This window comes from Haliaeetus albicilla, chromosome 12 (assembly GCF_947461875.1).
Source record: "Haliaeetus albicilla chromosome 12, bHalAlb1.1, whole genome shotgun sequence".
NCBI classification, from domain to species: Eukaryota; Metazoa; Chordata; class Aves; order Accipitriformes; family Accipitridae; genus Haliaeetus; species Haliaeetus albicilla.
Genome location: NC_091494.1, coordinates 40,077,738 through 40,105,675, shown reverse-complemented (window position 1 = coordinate 40,105,675; position 27,938 = coordinate 40,077,738). Strand labels below are relative to the sequence as shown.

At 38.9% G+C, this 27,938-nt stretch overlaps 1 protein-coding gene across 3 annotated transcripts in view; it reads right to left on the bottom strand.

Annotated features, from left to right (window-relative positions):
- The window catches only part of CEP112 (centrosomal protein 112), a 175,179-nt gene that overhangs the window by 13,409 nt on the left and 133,832 nt on the right, over nucleotides 1-27,938 (bottom strand). For all 3 annotated transcript variants that reach the window (XR_011327278.1, XM_069799345.1, XM_069799346.1), the window contains one exon: nucleotides 4,557-4,646. Coding sequence is in view for 2 of the 3 variants with exons in the window: in XM_069799345.1 (XP_069655446.1) it covers nucleotides 4,557-4,646 (90 nt within the window). In the remaining variant the exon portion in view is untranslated. The remainder of the gene's footprint in view (nucleotides 1-4,556; nucleotides 4,647-27,938) is intronic.

The following is a 27,938-nucleotide window of genomic DNA, read 5'->3' as shown; positions in this document are numbered from 1 at the left end:
AGCAGGAGAGAGGTTGGGTTTGCAGCAACCTTCCTGCGGTGGTTCACCCACCTCCAGACAGAGGAAAGTCCACCGCTTCCATGTGCTTTTTCCAGAGCATATATAGCAGGGCAGGGTGATGGAAGTGAGGGCAAAGATTTTCTGTGAATTTATCTGATTGCGTTTAAAACTCCACGATACCTTTAAAAATGAGTCTGAAAAGAAACACGGACCAAAAGCCCTAAACTAAAGGGACATTAATATTCCTCAAATCCTCCAGTCGTCGTTGTATTAAGACCTATTTGGGACCATACCCTGGAAACAGGCACATGTCGCTCATCTCTGTCTTACTGATTCTTTACTCCCAGCTCCACAAATCTGCAGGCAGTAGCACTGTTCCCATCAAGGAGAAGGTGTGGCAAATGTTAGAAGTTCTCTGTGCTACACAGCAACTAAAATTTCAGGATGATGCATCACAGCATTCGTCTGAGAACAAATATATTTAGTTGGCATGGAAACAGTAAGTTAGGCTGAATGTGGTAAATATCCAGCAGTCATAAAAAATTGAGCAAGTCAGAATAATAAACATTAAAAATGAAAACTTGCTGAATGTTTTTGAATCATAGCTTTTACAGTTATCACTTCTTTTTTCATTTGAACATGAGTGAAATCCACTTAGCAAACTACGCTGTTCCATTTTATTCCAAATACTTCTACAATATCCTTACTCAGATAACTCCTTTCTCCCCTCTTTATAATCTATTTGAGAAAAAAGAAATTAAAGGGCTGGAAGTCTACATTGGTATTCTCCTTCATTTCCTCAGTAATATTCATGAATTGAACATAATTGATTTTCTGTCTTCAGAGAATCTCTCTCCTTTAAGACTCTATTTGTGACTTGACTGCTTGGAGGAGTATTCCTGTGGTTTGAGTATCTGTAGTGTTGGTACTTCAGTTGTTTGTGAACATGAGGAACACTTTTCCCTCTATTATCCCCAGTTAGAAATTTTACATTGTACTCAATCCACCCCTGTAGTTAAAAATATCAGAACAAGAAATGAAAAGAACAGGGGCTTTTTTCTGGGGGGGGGGGGGAAATAAATAAATAAAAAATAAAATTTCATGTAATTCTTGAAAGAGAGATTCTTGGAGCTTTTTAGTATACTGTGTTGGGTGATTATGCTTACAAAAAGGAATATGAAATGAAATGGAATGAGGTATTCTAAAGAAATCTAGGTAATAAAGCAAGATGATCACTACCATTAACTTTTATACAGGCCCCCATTCAGCAAAATCTGTTGCACGTGCCTAAATTCCAGGCACACGCTTGGGCTCTCAGTGATGTGTGTCATTTTTAATTACACATTCACAGGATGTAAAGTCTGCTGTATGAACAATTTAGATTTTTTAACTATGACTGACAACTGCACAAAGCCATATGACTCAAGAAAGAGAAACATTTTTAGTAGAACGAAAGGTCTTTCTATCAGAAATCTTGTCTTACATTAGATCTAGGCATGTATCAGAGACAACCAAGTGATGCACTACAAGAGTATACGATACAGGAACATAACCTAAATGGGATTAGTTGATGGGAAGCCGGTTCCCAGAGTTACGCAGCACTGAGATACAAGAACCTTCAACATTGCTTTGCAAGCAAAATGTTTGGACGCACCCAAATTTCCTTGGAACCTTCCCAGACTGCTTCAACTGTCTTGGGACTATATATCAAAACCCCTACATACAAAAAACTATATATTAAGTGTGAGTTACACTTTATTTACTGCTGGTTTGCCACTTGCCATGAATACCATTACATATGTCTCAAGAAGGTGGACATCTAATTTTTGAAGGAAACATCCAGCATCATGACATGAAGAAAGATGATACAGTTCTGAGACTCCAATCTAGAAGTGAGGCATTACTGAACACATGGACCATTGTCCTAGAAAACCATGCTTAGCAGAGACAGGACAACCTTTATGGAAAAGATAAAATTAATTAGGTTAGTCAAAGTGGGAGAAGTTCCGGGCACTTTTGACAAACGTACGTTCATCGGGATTGGAACTCATCATTCAGATAACGTTGCCATACTGCACCACTGATGAAACAACACAGATATAACGTGATTGCATCTACTCACGCAGCAAAGAGGATTGACGAAGTAAACAGGAGTAAACACAAGTTCATACAAGAACACCAAGTATTGAAATGAAAAAGCTCCATAAAAACAACAGCTCATCTTCAACTGCAGCACCACGCTCGCCTCCAGACAGCTCAGGGCTTGCCATCAGAGTCCTTCTAACGTATTTCCCCCCCTTATTTATAGGATAATTTGTCTTTGTCTCCCTAGATAATTATAATAAAGAAAGGTTAACTCTGTGCAATCACCAGAGGGTTATTGTAACAAAGAGTTAAGCTTTGTGGATCTGTCAGTCACTCTTAGAGACTGAAGAGTTATAAGGACATTGCACTGAAAAAAAGACAAACATGGAGCACTAAGATACCACCCAACAAGCCATAACGAGAAACAGCTTTTTATTTTTAATTAAAAGCACAACAAAATGTTTTTTCATGTCTCATTCATTTGTTTGTTGTTGTTATAGAATCAAAACACAAGATTTTTCCTTTTAATGAAAACCAGAAGCTGTTTAACCCTCTCTCCTCCTTATTTATAGACATGAAAGAGCTCAGGAAAGTGGCCTTTGTAATAGCACCAGAGCAAATGTTGATGTTTTATGCAATTCCAATTCAGACAATATTTGGTAAAAGCGGAAAGCAAGTTCTAAGTTTCTGCCTTAAATATGTCAACTCCCTGATCAGCTGATGAGTTGTTAGCTACTGTTAATACTTGATGAACATGTTTACAGGTAGCCTGGCCAAGACATAATAACTGGAAATATGTCAGAGCTGTCATTTTTGCATTTTTCTGCTGGAAAGATAAGCATAACTAATGGATTAACCAGTCACACTAACAACTTCCAAAATGTTTGTCTGCAAAATAGACCAAAGCCACCTAAACAAAAACATCCTCGATGGCTCCAGGTTCTTCAGAAAGTCCCAACAGATGAATGGCAGAGACAAGACCGTTGACAAACTCAGATATGAGCGTTACCATAAGTCTGCTAACATATTACCATATTGCAAGAAAAGCTCTAAGCTGGATGGTGCAATGTCATTTAAATAACATTCCTGTTCCATTTGTACGGGGGAATGGGACATTACCAGCTGAGCTAGTCCTTCATCATAGTGCTGTAGGTTAGTTTAGACCAGGTGCTCACGTAAAAAAAAACCCTGAAGGCAGAAAGGGGGGACCATCCTGTGAATCTGCACGTCTAGCCTTCTACCTCTGTATTTCACAAGTCATTTTTTGTTTCTTCTTCTGGATCCTCTCTCAAAATGGGTCAGGAAGAAAGCAAAATGCCAGTGGCAAAGGTTAAAGAAAAACATAATAAAAAAGAGAGATTTGGAAGAGGACTCTCATAGTGTGCAGGCCAGTGCCGTTCCCCAGGAGGGACAACCATGCACCAAATAGCTAATTTTCCTCCTTCTTTTCCAGACACTCTTTCAAGCCAAAATGCAATGCTTGTAGGCCAACTCACTCATTACACCGAATTCCTCCAATGCTGCAAGCATTGCAGCTAAGGGTGAACCTGGCCCAACATCTGGATTTGGGAGGCAGAGGGGGAAGAGAGCAGAACAGCTAATCACTGACTCTCCTGAGAGGAAATACATGAACATAAACACCCAGGGGGAATGACAGCTCCCATGTGCAAGTAGGACAACAACAACTGGGGAAAAAAATATTTGAAATTAATGATTATTACTCCTCTACAACCACCCCAACTTACTATTCCTGCAGGTATAGATTTAGAAATGCTTTATATAGGATATATGTTACGGATAAAGTTTACTCAGCACCAAACAAAGTTCTCAAATGCTGCAAAACCCAATTTGTATTAGAAACCTGTAAAGTCGTCTGTGATTCAGATATCCACCACCTGTATATTTTCCTGTATGTTTCAATTTAATCTGGTTCGAATGCAGATCATTGACTTTCTGTTTCAACACTAGTCTGTAAACTACATACACTATTTTGCTTGAAGCACACTAAATCTCTGATTTCACTGAAAGTATCCAGAATAATTTTAGCACTATTAATCATATGGAACTGTTTACAGACAACATGCTAGGACAATGAATGCATAAGATGAGGAATAAAGATTATTTTTAGCTCAGTTTTTGCCCAATTATAATTCTCTTCAGACAAGCCATTAAACAACAGGTTAGAATAGTCTCAGAAACCTCTATTAAAACACTATAGTCAGTTCAAAATAAATGCACCATTTAACAGCTAGAATAGTTGAAATACCAACTTGAAATAGAGAGCATGAGATAAGTATTTGCCTGTAGGGTTCAGACAGTTTAATTCTCTTTTATTACCAAAAAAACAGAAAAGCAAGCTAGCTGAAAATTTTGCAGGGAAGTATGTGCTTTTGCTTTGAAGCAAGATATTATTTTTAAACATTGAACCTCCTTGCCCAAGGGAAAAGGACAGGGGAGACAGCAGCCAGTACCTGTTCGTGGGTCTCCAGCTCCCAGCGTTGCAGCTTCTTCTCTGCAGCCCGCGCCTGATTGCGGTAACTTTCCACTTCATCTTGTAAGGCCTGAAACAACACCAACGGATGCAAAACACGCATGAGAAGCATGGGATGGCAGAAAACCTTATAGGTAATGTCGTTCAATGAGCTGATTAAGAAAACAGTGCAGTATCAGTACAGCTCTTCAGCTACAGTTGCTTCCAGCCATACATGAGAGTTGCTAAGACGCGACAGACCTGGTTTGGCCACCCTTATTGAGTCAAGTTCTTCTGCACAGGTACGACCATGGATTGAACAGGAGTAGTTAAGTCTTAGTAGTTCCATCTTATTATAGGCTACAAGAATTCGTACTAAAAATGTAATAAATATCCTCAAAGATTGAAAGGGAAATGGAAATGTTGCAATTGCAACAATTGCATTTGCATTTGCAATTGTCTCCGATTTTTGTTTTCATCTTATTTGTATGACCTGTGCTTCCTAGGAACACTTTTGCAGTGTACCAATAACTTTTCCTTTAAGCCAGAAGAATAATCCTCTCTCTGGAAAACCATGTCTGGAATCTGCAGTGAAAATTTATTCCATATTATTGAAATGGGATGCTCGCCGAGATGAGGGGCTCCCCTCCCGCCCCATAGTAAAGTGTAGCATGTGATCTACAAATGAAGTATAAATGGCAATAAATAAAAAGAGTATTATGATCATGTCACTTTACCACAACTATCCAGTCTTTATTTAGTTCAGAAATAATCACTTCTAAACCAAGCTCATAAAATGCATTGACAAATTTATTCTGTCATTATTGTTCTTCTTATATATTTATTTTTATTACGGCAGTCCCTCAGAGCCTTGATCTTTTTGTTATATGCTTAACAAAAGAACAGTCATGCCCCAAGGAACTGATAGTCTATGTTATTTCTAACAGATACACACCAAACAAACAATACAAAGTTTCAAAGATTTTTTTTTAAAGTTTCCTAGTCATTGTTGAATGTTTGAATACACACTTAACATTTACTTACACATTTACTAAAAGCTTAGTTATGTTGTCAGCTTGAATAAAGGCATTGTTAACCGCAAGTGCTGACTTGAAGCAAAGTGCACAATGTGGATGTTAGATTGACATCAACACAGAGGCGGCTACGGCAGCAGAAAGGGAATATTTTGAGTTATCTTTTGTATGCCAGGAAATCAGGGCATTGCTACCCATCAGCTGAAAAGCGTGGCACAGAGTCAGGACTGGACCTGGGAAGGGACTTGCACTGCAGATACGCTATAAATGACACCAGAGATGCCTCCAGTGTTGCTTTTTAAAAAGCTGAGCTGCACAGAGACCTTCTGCAGAGTGCCCTGGAAAGGAGAGACCACCGAGTCCACGGACTCTTCGTGTGCTTTGCAGAACATGCGATACAGTTCACGTTTGCTTCCTCCAAGTAGAACACCCGTACATAAACCAGGATCATTAAAAGTACTCGCAGTGTAAAGATTTAACAGAAAAACCCCCTTGCTCTTTTCCACAGCACTGAGATACTGTACTCTCAAATCATTTACAGGATAAAATTGCTATCGAGATAAGATAAGAGGACTACTTATGATAGATCTTGCACATTGTTTTGAAGTGATGCCAGGCATTAACTTTAAAGTCTTATAGCTATAAAACTATTACATGTTCTGATGCCAAAAAATTTAACCAGACCCAAGCATGAACTTCAGATCTGCCCAGGGACTTTTGTGCTATCACCACTTCCGAGAAGTTTTGAAATCCAGGCTTTGAATATATAACCAGTCTTCAATACTCAACAAGTCTTGCAGTACCAGGAATTTGCATTAATATAATGAAATGTACGTGTGAATTGTAGGATTTTTGTTTTCTTTTTGTACACCTAATTTTGTGAGGTAAAACACAAACAAGCATAGTTTGATTTAAAAACTAAAATGATCAGGTCATGCAACACAGAAATGTGATAAGGAGCAGGGCTGTTCCACGTATCAGAAAGGTCACCAAAGACCCAATTAATTTGACAAAAGTCCTGCCGTAACTCCAAAGTGTCCAGACATAACCAGTACAGGACGACTCTCAGGAACATTTTGGATAAACTACAAAGTATGACCTGTCTTCTCCTGCTATTTCCACGGGATCAGCTTACACAGTCCAAATAGCTTGGCATGATGAAAAATAAGGAGGGAGAAAACCTTGCTACACATCAGTCATCCTACCCGGACTCCCCCCTTGTGCTTAAGAGCAAGTTTTACTCTTTCACAGGACTTTGAAGATGGTCAAGAGATAGCATGTAGATGTACAAATGTATATATATGTACATATTTGTCTTAGAGAACAGATTTATATCACACTCCATCACACAAATCGGCAAATTTTTGAAAACAAAACAGGATCTCAACTTGTTCCTGGTAAAGACAGCAACCTCATGGTGGCAAAGGAGAGAATTGGTGCACCACTGTCATCTTCCTTAATTTCTCCATTTTTACTTTTCTTATTTACAACAGACAAACATATTTTGCAGAGCATAAAATGAGAGGTTCCTTTAAATCTGAGGGTTTGCAATGTATCTTAAAGTAATTTAATTTGGGAAATTCAGATAACACAGTCTTTGTTAGGTCCGCCTACTCTAGATAGTGCTTGCCAGCGTGGAGCACACTTTTTTTTTTTATTATGAGAGCTGACAATGTCTTAAACAAGTACAATTTAGAAATGAGGTATTTTTACTATAGCATATAAGTGTAGCAAACTATCAAGTCTTATACTTATCCATTCACCAATTGTCCAAACCAGAATATACCGTATGAGTTTACAGACTTTTCCAATCACATCATAACTGGCTGGTGGCACATTTTGCATTGGGACAGCACAAAAAAAGACTAACTCCTCTGATCAATCATGAATACCTGTAACTTGACCATTTTTGGACTATTGCTGTGTTGCATACCAGCTCTCCTACCAGTCACTTCGTAGAATCTAGTTTTGTGTATAAAGGATGTTCCATGAGTAATTAATGTTCATTTGGGTATTCCAGCTTTCCTATCAGCACAAGGACAAAAAAGTAAAACCAAAAGATCAGTATTTGATCAAAGCCATGCCAAAAAAAAAAAAAAAGTAACATCAAAATCTCATGGTTGCTATAGATTCCTGCATATGATTAGCTCTGAAAATAGTAATTAGAAGTAAGCAAGTTTGTTGCCCATGATTTTAATTTTCTAGGAGGAATCACGATGGATGTCATGAATAATGCACCCTTTTGAAGATCACACTGAAAATTCTCTCTATTATCAAAAAGCTTCATATGCAGTGGCCAGAGCCTGAATGCTGATAGCTGTTTCTGAAGCTACTCAGTACCCTCAAATCTTTTTCTGTATCTGACAGAGAAGCTTTTGTCATGTAGAATACTCTTAAAAACAGCAGACGACTTACCCCAGGTACACCATAGAACATCTCTTTTGTAAAATTCAACAATGGGGTTTGTTTTGTTTAGAAATGCAGTTTTGATTTTACAGCTTCAAAGTGTCAGATTTTGCCCAAAGAGTAACAGAGCTTATGTTTAATAACTGCTGAGATGAAGAAAATGGGGTAAAAAAAATTAAAAAAACAGGCCAATTTTTAAGTGTCAGAGGCTTTGTTCCCTGAACGGAAAACAAAGACTAACTTATTTAGTTAAATTTTTCCAGGTACAGAATTAATTCCTGTCCCTCAGCTTTGCTAAGTTGACTTACATCACTATTATAAAGACAGGGGGTTTTTTTTCAGTTAAACTGGCTTTCAAATGCCATGTAAACATGTTTGCTGTTGAAAGTCTACACCATACCTGACCTTGGAAGTGCTTTGTGTTGGCCTGAGAACAAAGAAATGAAATGTTTTGCTTTCCAGCCCAGATATCCTACACTTTGAAAAGCACTTAAAAATGTAAATGAGATAATAAGCTCTACTGCAACAATGTGGGTGAATTACAGCTGTATAAAAGGAACATTCATTTGATTTATTTATAAAAATGGAAAGGATCCTAAAATAAAATCATATTGTAAACATTTTGGTGGCATACAACATTGAGAGACATGAGAAGAATGGAAGAGAAAAGTAACGGCTTTGAGAAGACGCCACTGAAACGTTACGGTCAGATTTTGGGATGTCGAGTGGAGCTGGTGGACGAGTCCATCACTGTCACTGAGATACGTGAGATGTTTGGGTACTGGCTGATATGAAAGGAGAAAGGAACATCTGAACTGCATTTCTGGGTAGGCACTTTTTTTTTTTTCTATTATTCTATTGTGGCTTGATTATCATCAGCAAAAAGTTTAATGAAGTTTATTTCAAACCCAACTCTGCTCATAGTAACTTGGGGCACTTTGGAGACAACTGAGTAGCACATGTGGAATAAGTGCGGAGTTTGGCCTGTGCGGCTCACAGAGATGCTGGGAGGATGCACGAGACCGGAGGAATTCAGCCTGACTTCTGGGTGCCAGACTGAGGCTGCAAAAAAGGGGTTTTTTTAAAAAAAAAAACACAAAACCAACAACTTGTAAAGCATATAGTTTTGACAAGGAGCCATAGAGAGACAAAAAGGTACGATGCCAGCATTACAAAATCCCTTTTCAAGGCAGGAATAAATTTTTGGCATTAGTTACAGGGCTTAATCTAAATCAACTGAAAGCTGGTAAGAGAAAGAGTTCTAAGAATCACAAGAAAAGTATGAAATGGGAATATATGAAGGATTTAGTCTTTAATATATGAAAACTGATTTGATTATCCTTTACCCACAGGAAATTTTTAAAAAGAAGTGTTGGATTCCCTGAAAAAAAAATTCAGTTCTGGAAGAATTACATAAACAGAAATCATTATTATTTTTAATTACTTGGTATTGATTATTACTGTGAAGATACTGTCTTTACAAAGGTGTGATGTTTTGCTTCTCCAACCTGAAATAATTTCCTACATTTGATGTGTGTTCCCGAGAGTAGATGGGGCTTGATTCCTGCCCCCATCACATCAGTGGCAAGTCTGGGATCACAATGATTTATCTCTCTGGTACTGAGGGTTGAACAAATAAGTGACACTCACAAGGAAAGGAAAATCTTCTAGAAAATGTTAAAACCCCCAATGTATTTTCACTTTGAAACAAAAAGTGTCAGCAGGAAAGTCCCTGCTCATCATGATCAGATTATGCCAGGTAATGGCAGAGTCTTTTTTTTATATACATATGTAATTCTTCTCGGCTGTACCAGCAACTCTGCACACATGGATGTGCATCTGTATCAAGAAAAGACCTCAATATTTATGACCAGTGGAGAATAATACTACAACTAAAGGTAGTAATAGTGAGCACTCTTCATCTTCAAAGAATTTTTCAAACATTACCAAATTAATATAATTAGTTAATGAAAGATGCAGTAATAAAAGCTACCATAATTACCCACTGTAGTTTTAATTATCTCCTTACTAATGCCCACAGAGGAAGGCTTCCACTTTACATCCTCAAAACATGTGCCAACAATAATCCTGAATACAGGCCCCTCTTTAAGTGCCTTCTAAATTCAAATTACATCCACTGATGTGTTTTCTCTCCCCGTTCATGAGAAGAAAACCTAGCTCTGGAACTCTAAAGAAAATCCATGTGAATGTTAACAAAAATTAAAGCAAATTTTGTTCCAGAAACATATATGGAGATGCTTTAAAACTTTGTCATAGAAACATTCAATCTTGAGTTCCTTTATCTCTCCATGAAGCTGTAAGTATGTGCTGTCTGGGCAAAAACTCCTTTATGCTAGGTGCTCTCATAATTTACAGAGTCAAATGCAACTCCTATTCAAAGAAAGCAGGCCAAGTATCCCATCAAAATTAATCTCAGAACTTAACTAATTTTAAAGTAAAATATTTTATGGAGATAAGTAAATTTGTCTGGGTTCATTACTACTATAAATAAATTGGGAAAATATATCTAGGAAGATCACTGACGTAATGCCATGAGTCAGAGCAAAACAAGTGTATTTTTAAAAAGCGAAATACTGATGTTTGAGCCAAATTGTTGGTGCATCCTCAGTGCTTTTTGGGTTTTCACAGAGCCTTTTTCCACTGACACTGCTCCGAACCTCGGACGCTGCTCAGTCTCCGTGCTGCATTCCAGCACACGACTGTTTGAAAACCTCTGTACTTAAGTTCTCTCTTGGTTTTGGTGTAAAGCAAAGGAAATCTTATGGTTTTAACCTAATACATATGTTTGCCGTTCACATATGGCAAAATTCCTTTCTGGTGGGAACTTTTTCGCTGTTGTTGCAACACACTATATATCCAAGAAGTCTCCTTTGATGTTGAACTATTGCTCCACTACTCATTATGCTACTGATTCAATACGAAAGGCAAAATTTCTGTGGTTTTTGTTAAAACAATAGCTTTGTTTTTGCAAACAAAGTTTTCCACAACCTATATGCAAGGGCCAACATTACTGCAACAGAAAAGAAAATATCTCTATTATTTTATACCGAAAATAGTTACGGTGTTTAATAACACAAATTATTCTTCCATCCTATAGGTAACATTACAATTACTATTATGACTGTACAGAAAATTTATGCTTTATTGCTCCTCAGGAAGAGAAAGTAAAACACCTTAAGCCATATTTTACATCTCTCTAACACTTTCCTTCCACTGACCTCCTAAGCCTTTTACTATCAGTTTAACTTCATTACCTGGGTGAAGTTGCTAACAACTACGTACGGGTGGTAGAGAGTCCTGCAAAGACCAATCTGCACGGTGTCCTACTATGCAATGACAGAACAGCAAATCTGGGAATCTTCATGCCTCATATATAATTTTAACCACTAAACACTACTTCATGAAGAGTGAACGTGAATTACAACGTGGAATGAAAATGCAAATGGTAATACCTTTTTAAATGTGTGCCTAAAAGAGCTGGTTGTCCATTTTCTGCTATCGTTATGAAAAAAAGGTTTCTTTGGTCAGGAATCAGATAAAAGGGGTAATTTCCAAAGGCACAGAATTCATCAACTCCCACTTGGAATAATGCGAACTCCCACATACTGGGCACATTTGGAAGTCTGGCCCACTTTGCTGACATTTCAAAATGGGAGTGGAGATCTTGCAAAACCACCCGAGCCATGGGCTTTGCCCATTCACGCAAGCCAAGCAGCTCCTTTTTGCACCAGTCTATATTGCTTCTGAGCTTTGCCAGTAGGAGATGCCGTTGTGAAGTATAACAATTTCTTCCCTTGAGGGACTGTGGGAAGAAAGAAAGGGGTTCAGGAAGGAAGGGAATAATTTGACTCTAGGAACAAAATCAAGTCTCTCTAGTAGTAGTGAAAATTTTTTAAGTAGGTCACTTAACGTAAAAGAAACATATATGCAAATATTTTTCCAGTGTGGTAGGCTCTAACGCTACACTATTTTCATTTTTTGCAACTTAACAGGCAAGAGGCTGATTGACAGTACATTATATGCTTTGGCTCTTGACTGGATCATCAGCATTAGCTCCTGAGCAGTCCCTTAACACTTTCAGATCAGATTTCATCTGGATTGGCATCTTTTGGAGATTCCCTGAGCACTGTTAGGATTGTCAACATGCATATTTTTTTCCTGCTTTGTTCCTATAAAATACTGATGTGTTTTCAGCATTTTCTGTAAATACCTAGTCGAGCTGACCAAAGTTTTAGGACCATTTTTCTGCAAAGACTTTAGCCATGCATCCCTAAAACACCTTGATAGCACCAGCAGAGCTATTTGTAGGCTTAAACTTATGCAAGGGACTAAGCATTTTGCTGAGTCAGGGCTTCACTGCATGGCACTATAAACTCAATTCTTTTGAAACACAAAGGATGTCATAAGGCAGAGGAAGGCCTGCAAAGATAAAAATTCAAAGAAAACAGCAGTGTAAATCGTAAAGTTAGGCTTTTCTTTTTTCAGGGGGAGCCAAGGAAGGAATTGTGTTCGGTTTGTTTTTAGTGGCTCAGGTGATAGGCGAGGGGGAGGGAAGCAAGGTTCAAAGAGCAGTAATAAACTTGCTTTCATCTGCTTTTCTCAATGAACCACAAAACCCAACAAGCAGTTGCCATGTGCAAGCATTGCTTTGTCTGTTATCAGGACATTTTAGGGCTGTCACGACGAAGTCATTCAGAAAGCTTGTCAGCTCAAAAGATTTACTATAATATTTACGTGGAGTATTTTGTTAGCATCCTTTAAAACTGGCTTTTCTTTTTTTCCAGCCTCCACGAGTTTCATGGTCAAGAGCAGGGGCAGAGGTTGCCGAAAGGAGAAGACTGCTGAACTTTTTCCCTCTTGCACTCTCGGAGGTGTAGACAGAAACACCAATGGTTCACATATACCAGATAAAATGAATCTTTTAAACCCAAAGATACCATGACATCTTAAGCATACTCTTATGAAGGAAAAGTTCAAAACTCCATTTTAAACCACTTATGAGAGGATTTACCAAGATTCTGCCTAATGTTCAGCTGACGCATTGTCAAAAACATTTATCACGAACCTTTTGAAGTTTCTTAGCTCCCCCCTAGTTATTAAAACTTGAACTGCAGAGTTTGTTATCAGCCTCAGAGCACACACAAAATACATCAGGTATTTTTTAAGTCAACCTTTCAGTCTGATTTTGAGACTATTACACAAAATAAAACGTTCCCAATCAGGTTAATGTCTGACAGATAATGCTGAACAGGCATAACTGCTGCTCCTGATTGATCCACGAGACAATTTTCATTTCCTAATTTGCTTTTTATTAAACACTTGGCAATCAAAGGGAACGGCAAGGAGTCTGCCATTCTCGGAGCAGGTTTCCTGTGAAGACCTGATGTTGGCTTCAACATTTTCAGACAACTTCTTGAACTTTTGATGCCATGTCGTAAGAATGTCTAAAACATCGCATCAATGGGTATGCTGTGCTAGTGAAAAACTGCTATTGTGAATGCAAATTAACTAGTAAAACATCTGGTTTTGCTGCTTGCTGTATTCTTACCAACAGCTCTGCAAAAACAAACATCAGGGGTTTGAGCAGAATTTCCTGCAATGATTTAGGGAACGCCTGACTCATGATAAAGCATATTTATCAATCACTTGTTGAACAAGGCAATCTTTTCACCGCCGGGGGCTTCATTCCCAACGAGGTTTATCACCAAACTGCCACTTTAAGTGGGTGTTCGGAAACTTTACACCTGGAGACAGACCAGAGGTTCCAGTAGACCCCTGGTGCTCCACAAATGTCTCCTTAAAATGCATTCCTCGTCACAGATGCATGAAGACCTGGAAATATAAACATTTCTAACAGGCTTTACAAAGCATCTTATTTTGCTATGCTCTCTTAAAAAGTAAATATGAAAAGCTCAGATTTTTCTAGTCAATAGGCCAATCTGATTCCCAGTAAGAACAAAAGAAAAACTATTTATTTTGTGCAATGAACTAGCAGACTGCCCAATATTGCTGGAGTTCTCCCATTACATAAAATAACACACATTCTCTTACACACACACACGCACAAGAAGAAATCTAATAATGTCTTTACACCTTTCAAAGTAACTTTAATCAACAATACTAACTCACAAGACAAACCACTGCTTTTTGAACTGAACAAGAGCAAGCTTGACTCAACAGTGCCTGCACACTCAATACATGTAAGATGTGAGATGCAGCAAAGTACTATCTTCTAAAATTATGTCTGTAAGCCAAAAATGGGATGATTCTTGACAGGGGAGGATGCACACTTGGAAACTTGGAAATTCTTCTATTCAAAGTCTTTAATGACCTTCAACCCAATTACATTTGCAACAAGACATCATAATGCAATTGCTCCTATTTAAAAGTATGTGTGACAACTGAACATTTTGAAGTTTGATTCTTTATTTTTTTAATCACGTTGAGATGAAGCTCATTTACTTAAAAAGAAAAAAAGAAAAAGAACATCCTCTGCAGCTGGTCAAACAGATTACGAAACTCTAATCTCACTAGCCTGAGGAAAACGAAAACTGTTTTTCAAGTATCTATTTTATAGAGCATTGGCTTTATACTTTTTAAAAGAGGCATTAACATAACTGATCAGAACATCCCAGAATGTTTCTGATCTAGTTAATCATATGACGTTATGACAGAGACACTCGCTGTCATAATGCCAATGTTTCTAAACATTTCTAAAATCCTTTAAGTTCACATTTTATTCAAAATTAGACATGGGTAAGATCCATTTCAGCTTCTTCTGAAGTTTTTCCTTCTATTTTAGGGCTCTAGAGTACTAGTACAGAATATTTTAGGTAGACAGACATGTACACACGCAGCAAAGAACAATGTCAGGCTCCGCAACCTATTTAAATGTTTCTGATAGCTTTTTGTTCAAAATGTGTTACTCTAATTCCTGCATAACTCATCTCTGGGAGTACCCACCACCCTATTTCTTCAGCTCTAACGTAACCTTTTTTGCTGAACTAGAATCATCAGTAAAGAACGAAGAATTTGTCTAGTTTAAATTTATTGTCTATGCTTCCCTTAAAAGCAATCATTTAAAACATTCAAGCCACACTCATTGCACCTCTGAGGACTGATGCATATTGGACGATTTGGGTCTGCAAACTTCCATCAGGTCTGTGCCCCCCCAAGCCAGCCCTGGTAAGAGCCGACTGCGGACTCCCTGGTAGACTCCCCGATATGAGCATCGCTGCAATAGGCAACTGCTTGGCCGCGGTTGAAACAAACACTCTACATTTGAGCTTTTGACGCTGATAATTTCACCAATACAGGTAACAAATTAGGTGTAATTTATACACAGGCAAACTAAGAAGAAGATGGGAGGGGGAAAAACACTTGCCAAAGCTATTGCTGTGTCTTAGATATAATTTGACAGAATGTCAATAGCTCTTATCACAGTTGTGACAAAGCAGATCTGATTTCAATGGTGTTTTGATTTTTTTGGTTGGTTGGTTGTTTTGTTTTGGTTTTTTTTGTTAAGTCTTTTTTGACCCAGTTTTGAGCTGAATGATGGCTGAAAGACCGTGCTAATTCAGTTAGTGGATCTTTCTGCTGTGGCAGAAAAGTCTTACGTGGAAATGCACAAACAGGAGAGAACCTCAGTGCCCCACAGCAGAAGTTTTTGTTGAGTTACTTATGAGCCTAACGAGCATCCCCAAGATATCCCTCTGCTTTTCCTTCCAAAGAAGTCCCACAAGGTCATGACGAGGCAGTTAAAATACTCCCAAAAGGTACACCAAGCCCAGAAACTGTACAGAGGGGAATGTTTTGCCTCAGACCATCATGAGTGCTAAGGGCACAAGGACTCAAGGAACAACCACACAGATCCACAGAACAAAAAGCCGTCGAAGACTATTAAATTCAGAGAGCAACTCCCTTAATTGCATCTTGCTGGAGAATGGGAAAGTGTATTGAGGAAATGTCCCTAAATCTTCAGCCTGTTCTGCTACTTTTTTCTGGGCATCTCCTATCAGATCCCATGTCCCAGAAGACAGAGACAGATGGACTCCAGTTTGACCCAGCACAGCCACTTCCATTCTCCTTGAGCCAAAACAATCTTTGCAGTTTATCTTCTACAGGACTTTCAGGCTTTTGAATGACAATTGTCAACCCCAAGTGTCAATATCCACAATACAGTTCAGTCATCATCCAAAATGCTCTGAACAAGAAAAATAATCCAATCGGTGTCTTCTGGTTGCAGAAATGCTTGGTGAGAATGTTTCTGCACAGGTAGAAAATGCTACAAGAGTTTGACTGGCTGAGGAATGCTTGATCAATGCTAAGCGAACAACTGCCAAACCTGTTTGGCACATCTAAAAGGCAGGCAGGCTCTTTTCATTTTCTCTCTCTTTTTTTTTTTTATATATATGTAAGTAGTTCCAAATATTCTTATATGGATGACATTTTTAAAATGCAAAAGCATTAAAAATAACAGAAAACAGATCAAGTTCTAAAGCACCACCGGTTTCTCATTTGTGCAGCTACACACTAACGTCTCTCATTAGACCTGTGCAGCACAAAGAGCAGAGCAGTCCAGGCACTTTGTGCACACACACAAACTTTTCCTCATCACAAATGAGACATAAACTGCAGGAAAAGCAATACATGGTGCAGTGGGAAAGAACTAGGAATTCCAGTATTGTTAAGTTGCATAAATCTTGATCTAGTTTCAGAATCTGATAAGGAAGCACAAATAAGCTTGTCCTCTGCAGAGGCAGGTTTCGCAAACAGCAAGTTAGAGAGGGAGGAGAGACATCAGCCTTCTCACATACGCCACGAAGGCTGGATTATTAGAGACAGGTGCTAGCAAATGAGTCCACAGCAATGCCAAACTTGACTTGCAAATGCACATTTCCATACGATTCAGGACGGAGGGGAGACCTGGTAGAGGACAGTGGAAAGGAGAAAGCAGCATGTAAACACTTAAGGCAAGTATAAATGCTAACAGTGATGACAAAGGCCTCACTGTATTCTGTGCCCATCAATCACTTCACATCTTCATGTGTCCTCCCTGCTTTTCAGATTTACACGAATGTAAACAGAAGTGATGTGTTATTCTGGTAGGAGGAAGAAAACAATATATCAGGTATGAATTGCTCCTTGGGGCTTAGAGCACAGCTGTGGTCAAAGGTGTTTCCAGGTATGCAGACAATTAAAACCCACTGATATGATTCAAGTTATTACATAGTCTTCAGTAATTGCTATTTTACCTTGCCAAATTACAAGTGCAAAACTGTAAAGGATATGAATGATAGTAACATTAGGAACAAAAATATAAGGCATTTAAATATAGCCATATCGAGTGAAGCAATGCTTTTTTTCTGAAGCCAGCAAGAGCCAATACATGTCTCAGTTTTCTCCTTCCAGCTGCCTCCAGAGTTCTGGCTTGGTCCAATTGTGCAGGTGCTCCTGCAGGTATCTAACGTTCGGTAGTCTGAATTTGTATTTATACAGTTTCATTCTGCCACTCCCAAGCTTCTCGGTAAGCAAACAAACTCACTTTCCATGTTTAGTTTTCTCTTGTTTGTACTTTCTCCCTCTCTTACATAACGAACTTGGAAGAGAGCAGCAGCACGGAGAGCGCCCGGGGCTGCTGGCGTGGGTGCAACGGATCGGACACTCGCCCGCGGGCATCATCCCTCCCTGAATAAGCACATCCTCTTCCCCTGTCTCCTCCAGGTTAGATCCCAGCGGTGGAAGGGTGGATGCTGGGTGAGAAGGGAGTCACGCCGGCAAGAGGAATAAAAAAGCCACGCTGGACCGTGGTACCACATATGGGTACCCGTGGCAGTCCCTGAGCAGTCATGTAGAAAATACAAAGGGAAATGTTACAGCGCTTCAGGATTTACTGTCTTTTCAACAGTTCTAATACAGAGAGCCAGTACAACCTTCTATTGAAATTAAAATGTTGCACTCCTGAGACAGTGACTCTCAGGAGCCCGGATGAATTTTGGACGAGCGCTGCTGCCCATTTGGCAAGAGCACAAATGCTGTGCTTTCCTAAACCACAGTATATCTGCATGAAGCTTTGGTGCTGACATGTCCTAACTCATTATTTCCCAGGAAAAGGGACTGTTTTGTTTTCTCCTCATCTGGTTCTAGAAGAACTTGCATTCATTCAGTTTTGTTTCACAGATGATCTGATTTGTTTTCAGGACACGATCAAGCGATGCTCTCCTTCCTCCCCACACAGCAAACATTATTGCTTTGCAATGGTCTAAACTGGAAGAGAGCAAACCCCAGCACAAAACTGAGCAGTGACTTTACGGCAGATCTCAAAAAGGGAAATGAACGGTACATTGCATGTTTTGTCTTCTAAGGCCAACACGGACAGGCTTGAAACCCATGATCTCATGCCACGCCGGGCCAGGAAAATGGCATATTCAGGGCATAGGTTTCCAGCATAAAAATACTCGTGAGGTGATCTGATGTGACTCTATTCACCTGCCAACAGTCCTGGCAGGAAAATAAACAGGTTCTGGAGATGAGCTGCTGCTGGAGGCGAAGCAGGAACCATTAAAAGAGCTGCCCTGACCTGCGAGGAACTGGCCTTTTTGCTTTGAACTTCAGCAGATCTTAATGAACTCTTCATAATTGGTAACCTGGGGTTTTCACTGAGGATGTATTTCTCTTGAGGTGCTAAACGCAGGAGACATATTCAACATTAGAAATACAAATTTGGGGTCTCCTGGTTGGTTGGCCAAGCTGGTGAAGGCAGTTCCAACAGGCATCTTCACCACTACTACAGATAACTGTGTTGTATCAGGGATTAGATTCATACATGAACATGCATCAGTGCTGAAGGATTTGGTTTCATAATTATGAACATATTGACTTAATTGAAGTTATTGACTTCAGTGCTGTGAAAGCTTGAACTAAAAATAAGCAGAGACAGTTTTAGTAACAGAAGAAGTTAAAAAGTGGTTGTGTCAGAGGAGTAAGGTTTTTGTTGTGCTTGACTAATCCCCGCTTTACTGCTCTTCCAGTCCTCTGTTATCTGGCAGTTTTGAAGAGGATGTTGCCAAGAAGCTTATTTAGAGTCCTAAATTTTATCCTGTAGGCAACACGTATTTCAGTTTCCTGGGAATAATTTCATAGACAGACCCCTGAAGAAGAAAACAGGTAAACTCCTTTTGCTCTATAAAGTAGTCTCCTTGCTGGAGGACCTCCACACCTTTCTGAAGAGGCCAAAGATACAAAACTATTGATGCCTGCACAGAGCTTAAGAAAAAGCTTCAGCCTTGAGGTTCCCAGTCTTCGCTATAAGCTTCAGCCTCAAGTCCTCAGTCTTCTTCATGCATGTTTTCAAGGGTCAACAAATGAAATATTTACTATACCAAATACTGTTCATCAATGAAGAGAATCAGCACAGTGTAGATGGTGCATGAACCAGCAACAATAAACCATTCCTGGGGAAGGCATCCCAAACTCCAGTGCAAGATGGAGTATGCACATTAAAAGTGCAGAATCCATGTGCAAAAGGCTCAAAGAATAATGTATATTTTCAATAAAACTTACCCAGTTTTTCACCTTCTTATATTCACATGTACTATATGAACACATAGAGACAGTCTCCTTGGACTGCAAGGCAACAAGGTGTACTGGACCTAACTGAAAATGTTTACAATACAAATTTTAATGGGAAAAGCAGCAAAGTACGATACACAGGAATAGAATTTTTTCTGTTTCTGGACTCTAGTGCTATTTTGGCTGCCAATAGTACACAAAATTTCCACTGAAGGGCAAGTCAAACCGATTTCCCTTAGGATGGAGGCATCTGAAAACTTACTGAGGTTATTATATTAGTGCCTACGCTTTCTTTAAGCAGATGAACTGCTTCATTTTGAATCCATGTCAAACCACAAGAACTGGCTGATAATAACATTCAATTAAAATGATCTCGTTCTTCTAGAAAAAATTTGGCTAACAGCTACATCTCACATTTTCTAGCTGGGCACAATAGGGTGATTGATGCTAGAAGGAAACAGGATAGGTTTTATATCAAGGATCCGAAGGGCCAGGTTTGGTGACAGTATTTGTAGGTTTAACCTCTTACACAAATTTGTGAGATGAAAAAGCCACAGCATGAAACTGTGAGAAAGTCAGAGCTAGAACTCGCAAATATACAAGTTGTGCTAATTAGACAGATGTTTTGGAAAACCCAAACTTTACACTCGATGCAGATTTGTATCTTTTGATGTCGTACTTGGTGCTGCTTCACACCACTCGGGGCTTACTGAAAAAAGCAGAAGCTGCTCCCCTGCTAGGCTGTCTGGGTGAGTTTGCCATCTGATCTACTGAATACACAGATAAAAGTCACCGCATACTTTTTTCCTTTTCAAGTACAGTACTGTAACTTGGAAAGTTCCTTTATTCTCAACTCCACTGATGCAAGAAAGTGGCAGAAATATGGCAGCTTTGGCTGCTTTCCTTTAGTAGCTCTTTGTCACTAATCTTTTAATGCTAAGGAAACAATAGGTATTTTCATTTTGTATGGAAAAAAACCACTCTAGTCATAGAAAATAAAGGCAATGCCTTCCAAAAACTGTAAGAGTGTTACTGACCACTTGATTCTACTGCTACCCCGCCTTTAAATATTGGTAAATAGTTACCCTGTGCAGGTATCGGATTCACCAGGTTTCTCTTGTTACGCTTAAGAAAAGCCCAACTATTATGAAAATGGCAAGTTTAACAAAGATATTTCTATTTCACGGTGATCTGCCATTCAAAAGTGTTAGCCAGTCAGTTTTTAAAAAACACTCTGATATTTGATCTGCTTGAGTTTCAGTTACATGTAAAGCTGGAGAGCCAGCAGAAAATTCTAAATGGAATCTGAAGATTTCTAAAGTCAACACTCATTTTGGCAAGAGCATTTTAATGCATAAAGCTGAAATCCTCAGTGACTCTCTCCTGCTGATATCCCCAGAGCAGCCAGCACCATGATTAGTACAAAACCAAAAGCAACCTATATTAAAACATACTGTTTTGCAAAAAATGTTTACACAAACACTGGAAATTGTGTAGGCACGCTGGAATCAGCCAGTGCAATCCGGTGCTATTTCGGCTCACTCCTGGGATGAGCCACACCATAAGAAAGATATCTAAGGGAAATACATGTTGATAAGTAGACCAGCTCCACATCCCCAAATCTCTATTTGCCAAACCCTGCAGCTTGTGTTACTGTGCCAGGCTTTAAAAATCTTTACTACAGAGTAATAAATGTTTGTGGACTACGGAAGGTTTGCTTTGAAGATGTCATTTTCTCCAGCAATCTTTTGTTGGTTGAATATATAGTTCACACATATTGTGTTTCCACCTACACGGCTGGAGAAGCCCTGCAGTCAAGGCTGTTCCAGGAGCAGGGAAGGAGGCTGCGTTCCAGGAACTCACTGGAACTGGAACAAAGAACAGCCCTTGGAAAGTCTACAGAGTCCTATGCACAGACTGTTTTACAGATGCCCTGTGTTTGGAGGACATTAGACACTTGTTTTTATCTTTATCTTTTTTTTTCTTTTTTTTTTCCTCTCCAGTAAAGTCCCAGACTTTTGAGCACAGGCTCTTCCTCCCAGGCAGTCTGCCTCGTAACTTCTGGGTATCTCCCCAGCTCTGCCTTTCTAAGCACCACTTTCTCCTCCACATAAACGTCCCTGTGCTCTTTGGAGAGTAAAACATCTTTGAAATGCAACAGTAAACTGTAACCATCACAGCAGCCTTAAAAAAAGCCAATTTTCATTTTCTTCTATCAGTTATAAACACTGTCTGCCCTTCTTTATTAGCTGTGTAGACTTATGTCATTATTATTTAACACTTACTAATAAGAGTGTTTTCTCTGTACCTTTCTAATTGCCTGGGACCCCATTCAGTGTTATTACTCCTGTCTTGTCAGCTAAAAGCAGTGAATTTTATGGCTTGTTTTGAATTCCTTTTCACCATTTTTTCCAGTGCAAAATTAGTGTAGTCCACCTCATTAGAAGAAACTGATAGCTTAGGTATATAAGATTTTATATTTTGTTATGCATTTATGGAATTCTTAATTCCATAATTTGGAGACTGGTAGAGGTAAGGTGGCATCCCTTCTAGGGCTAAAAATGAATAAAAAGGACTTTATGCAGCAAAGTGCCTTCTGGAAGGAAAGCAAAACACCAAGGACAACAATGATAATGTAGGGAAAAGTAAAAACACAAACTTTTAAACTTGCTGGATAAAACTAGACTGCAGTTCAGAGGACTAGGCAAGCACTAGTTCTAGTCTTTTATAAAACTTGTAAGTATGATTTTGCTGTTGGCCATGGTAAGTTCTTCAATGTGTTGAGACATGAAAAGTCAAGAAAAATGCCAGAGTGCAAAGCTTGCTGCAGGAAAAAAAAGATGACTCAATTCTTTGTCTCACAAAGCATGTCAAAGATATTATAAAGTACTTACAGATGCTCAGCCACTTGGATTGCCTGATTGGCCAAACATCTGAAACCCTGTAATTTTGAAGAGAAGGTACTATGCTTCAGACAATGAAATAATTTCTGTGGCAACAGAAAAAGAGATATGATTTTGAAAAGGAGAGAGAAGTTTTGTGATCAATAACTACCTAGCCTTAACAGGAGAGCCAGCCTATTTTTATTATCATTTATAATGAATGTGTCCGTACAGCCTTTTAAAGATAACCGTGTCATGGAATCAAGAGAGAGAGCAGGAGCAACAGTTGAAAAGCTTGGGGCTAACCCCTCATTTCTCTAACAGACAGAATGTGGGTGAAACCAGTATTCATATACACAAAGACTATGAAAAACAGGTGCTTCAGATTTTGAACGCCATGTAAAAGAGAAAGCAAAACTATAAAAGACCTGCAGATTTCATTTACCTATCCTTTTGGAAGACATGACTTCCTTTGTTGATCAAACAGAATATAGGAAATTATGAGCAAGATAATGTTATTTGCCTGGTAAATGTTAATGCCTGCTTTACAATGCTAAGGTACAAATGTTGGTGCCTTGTCATTCCCCACTAATAAAAGACACTGCAGAGTAACTAGTAATATTATAAAGTCAGCGACAAACAAATAGAGATCCATGAAAAATGACTCCATGTATTTAACATCAAAGATGGTCCCTTAAAACTCTTTTTTTCACCATGCCAAGTAGTTTATCATGGTAATGTTTAGCCACAGAAGCAATTAGAGGGATTTGACATCCCTCTGGAGAACTTTGTGACATACACATCTCTGAAGATCTTCAATGACTGGCAGAATTTGGCATGTCTGTGGCCATCGAACCATCACAAACAGTAATGCATGTTCTGACCAGATGTCTTATAAGACATGAGTCAGTGTCAGCTTCAACAGTGAAATGCTCATCTCCTTTTTACAGGCACTTTTAGCTAAAAAACCCACCTTCAACCAAGTTAAAATAAAAAATACAATAAAATATTAAAAAAAAGCTTATATTAAAAAGCTTAAATAATGTGGGTCTTATTGACAAAAGTTTATTACGCAGCCATTCAACAGTAGTCTAGATTATAACAGCTAACACTACTGCATCAATCTGCGCTGGAGAAGGCAGCAAGTCACGACTCACTTAACAAAAAGTCCTTGAAGTAATATTTCTTTACTTTAGCCTAAGTTCTAGATTTTCATTTTTAGTTTACACTAAGCTTTCAGGGTTTTTTTTTTCCTAATTAACATCCTCTGTGCTATCAGTTACACATGGTCACAGCCTTCTGAACAACCAGCCATTACAGTCTTTCCGCTGTAAATACAAAGAAAGTGCTGAACATGTAAATTGTTCCCCCTTTATTTGCCATGGCTTGGAAACTTGTCAGCAGCCTTAACAAAAAGGTAAAGAACTGAACTGGCCCAGCTTTCTCAAAAGGGTCTGACGAGACTGCAAGTGTATTTGTTAGATGTGGCTTTAACACCGGGCAATCTCACTCCCAGAATCACTCCAACCATACAGCACTGTACGGTTTTGTTACTGTTTGGATCCTGAAACTGTTCTTGCGGAAGGGCTGATGCACCGACTGACGCACGGATCCGGAGCTTAGAAGTCCAGAGTTAATTTCTATCTTTGCCACAAACGTGGGACGAAGTCAAGGCTCTGCCCTCCAGTGTCCCCTTTGTAAGACAGGACAAAAATGCTTCTTCTCTCTACTCTAGATCAGGCCAATTTAGGTTGTATGCTCTCTGATGCCTCTCCTCCTTTAATAAGCACTATTAAGGACATCTAAAAGACTGAGAGTTAGCTTTGCTTGGGACTTCTAAACCAACAAATCAGTATTATTTATTTCTTACTAAACCCAACATTGGCTATTGCAGAATACAATGGTGGTATCCCAAAAGGTATTTTGAGGACAATAGACTAAATACTTCGGCAGGACTACAGTCACTCAGTTAATGTTCCCATAGTTCTAACATGCTTTTTCTTTTAATACAAAATATTATTTGAATTACAAGTGGAATTTGCTAATAAACATGGTTGATAATAAAAAATAACTACACACAAAATTAGCTTGTTCACAGGATTTTTAAAACCACAGTTTTTCTGAAACACTGCATTTTAGAGACATTTGTAAATACCATCAGTATATTTTGACAGCTACTTTCTGGAAACAAAGATATCAGGTGCCCTTAAAGAAATGTTCTGAATGCTTTAAAACATCCCAAGGTTTAAAATAAGTTGTTTTACTTTTAGCGGGAACCAAACATGAAAGGGAGGGGGGATTATGCGAATCAAACCAGAAGGACACACGGCCAGGCACATTGCCCTGGTGCAGTGGGACACGGGCAGCCCGGAGAGGTGGGCTGGGTGGCAGACGGGTAGGGTGATATCAGTGTAAACCCTACCTGTGGAGACAGTATTCCAGAATAAAAGGAAACAGAGTAGCCCACACAAGGACTGACTCAAGCATAACTCTGGCAGCCTAAGTATTTTGTTATAGTCGCGTTGAAAAATTTCACTGTGTTGATAAAACCCTCAGTCCAAACTTTGCATAGAGGAAATTATCTTTTTGCTCCAAGATACAACAGCATCTAACAAATATATGATGATGTTGAGAATACTCAATGCCCACATAGGCCCAGACAATTTAAAACCAGAAATTTTCTCCTTTGTTCTGCTATGGCTATAAAATACACTTTTGATTTTTTTTCCCCTCTCAACATTTTTAAACGTAACAAAGAAAACCAACTGTTTCAAAATTTTTCACACGAAGGGGAACACTATTTTATGGCATTCTTTCCTAGAAATCTTTTAAGTTTTATTTATTAACAGAATTAATCTGATCATAAGCTGGCTGACACACAAAGTGTTGAAATATGTCATCTTCAAACCATGTTTTGCTAATGAAATGTTGGTGTTAATTCAGGGGATAAAACAGAATCCTAGAATCTGTAACATGAGCCAAACAACAAATGTGGTTCCGCTGGCAAAAAAGCACCATTTTCTCCCTTTTCTGTTGTGGGTTTGTCACTGTGTGCTCTCCATCATCCATTTCTTTCCAGAATCTACTTTTTGATGTGGAGTCCCCACTTGGCCATCAACTTCTACATTAAAATGCTCTGAACATGTTTTGCAGTTCCAATCCCAGGAACTGTTTTGCACTTTCAATCCCAGAATCCAAAAGGATTTCATAAAAAAAAACTAAGGCTGGGATTTCATAAATAACCTCAAGGTATCTCTACAATGCAATCAACTTTATGCTAGTGCCAAGTCCAGCCAGTAACCACTGCCAAAAGCAGCAGCAAAGTTAGGTAAATGCTCTGACCGTTTGACTGTATTGAGCTTCGGGTTGTTGTGGCTAGATTGCTATCGGGATGCAAGAAAGCTAGTTTAAATTTAGCCTTAATAAGTTTACACTACACTTCAATGACCAGCATAGCTCCTGCATAGACATTCTCAGGAGTTCAGCACCCAAACCCTTACTGGAGGGTGCCTTCCGAAATCCCGGTCTGAAGCATCACAAATGGGTTAACAGAAATGGCAATTTAAGCTGCTTTTCCAAGCACCTGCAGGGCATTAATATAATTGTGCTCTCAGCTAATCCTATGGTCTAAACCAATGGTTCCTGATCTTTGAAGTGTAAGCACATCACAGGCGAGGCACGGCAGAGGGACCAGGTGAGCTTTGCTGGATTTGCCCCATGCCAGGCCAATTGCAGTGTCCTTGTACTCTGCTCCAAAGAATACAAGTCCTGGTAAGTTCAAAGCAAAGATATCTATGCGGCACTGAAGGGTGAGCTGTGCTTTTGGGATCGCTCTCTGTGCCAACACTGTCGTAATCCCAACAGGCTCAAACTCAACAGCAGCGGAACGGCAGCGACGGGAGCCGCTCAGTTGTTCAATGCCTTGTCAGAGCGCTGCTGCCGAGGTCTTTGCTATTAGACTTCGCGACGCCATGGCATCCGAATTGGTTACCTTATAAGCCACGAGAAAGGAATGTGATGAGCCAAAATTTTATCCTGATTTTATGACTCTGATGGCACAAAGTTTGACTCGCCCTTGGGCCAGACAAATCACGGTGTAACACAGAATGCCAAGTGCTTTAAGCACTTGTCTCAAACGGGCCCAAACTGAGGCCATCTGAAGCCAAAAAGGGTTGTGCAGACTGGGGTTTTAGGTTATCAAAAGAAGGGAAATGTTCTTAAAAGTTTCATTTATTCTTTTTCACTAATGTTTAAGATACTATTTTAAAAAATAATCAAGATTAAGGAGATAGATAGAATTCCGAAATAATAACAACTTAGAAATCTTTAGCAAAGAGAGTCAGGAATTTGAATTAACATCAAAATCATCTATTATGGCATCCACATCTGGATATCACTTTAGTGACTAAATCCAAAGCTTCTCTGAGAGCCAGTTGGTTTCTGTAAAAATGTATTTCTCCCTTTGAAAGGAAATAATAATTGGAAGGTCTTACAGGAAGTCACCCAATACCATATAAAGGAAATTGCAATCTGTTCCTCAATGTTAGTTTAAATCAATGTTATATTTAGCAAATGCCCATTTTTTAATGATAGTCTTTTTAATAGCTTATACTATATTAAGTCTTCTCAAAGGCTTATGCTATATTAAGAATTGCTTTGTTTTTAGAATGTTTCTTTAATAATCCCTTGAAGGTCTTCAGCTTGCCCTAGGTTGGATGTTCCCCATCTCCAGGACATCTAGGATTCCACTTTCACCAAATTTTTTTTTGCCCCAGGCTAATAAAAAGCAAAGTATTCCTGCATATGCTCATCTAGAAGTATGCGTGGTTCTTAAAAATACTCAGTGATTAAATATTAAAACCACCTCTTTCTGTTTCCAGAAGTATACACAGCAGTTCACCTTCCTAAGAATTTTCTGTTTGGATATCTGGCTTTCAGTAAATTTCCATTAAATCAGTGATTTCAAAGGAAGACTTTTTTAAAACTACAATATTAATGATACTAAATGAAGTTCAAGAACTTCAAGCATAACAGCTCCTGCAATTTCTTCCCCAAGCTGACCAACTCATACAAAAGATACTTGCAGCACCAGTGCTAAAAACTCTCTGGGATGCTGCTCAGAAACCCTCTGCAGAATTCCCCCGTGGTTTTTATGTATTTCACTACATTGTGAGGTAATGACATCAAAATTAAGTTTACAATAGCTCAACACAGATTTACATGGAGAAGGATTTCATACAACCTATAATCATTAGTGTTCAAAAACTGTTGTTACCAACAGCCAAATTATTTCCACTGAACATAGTTTAAGTAAATCCATAAATTCAACACTAGCATTTGCACCAGGTGCTAAGAAAAAAGCTGGTAAACAGTCTAAAACATGTTTGTCAAATATATAACTCAAGAAGGTATCATGCATGATAACTTGAATTACAGCATATTTCTGACCATATGGAAGACTATTCCACT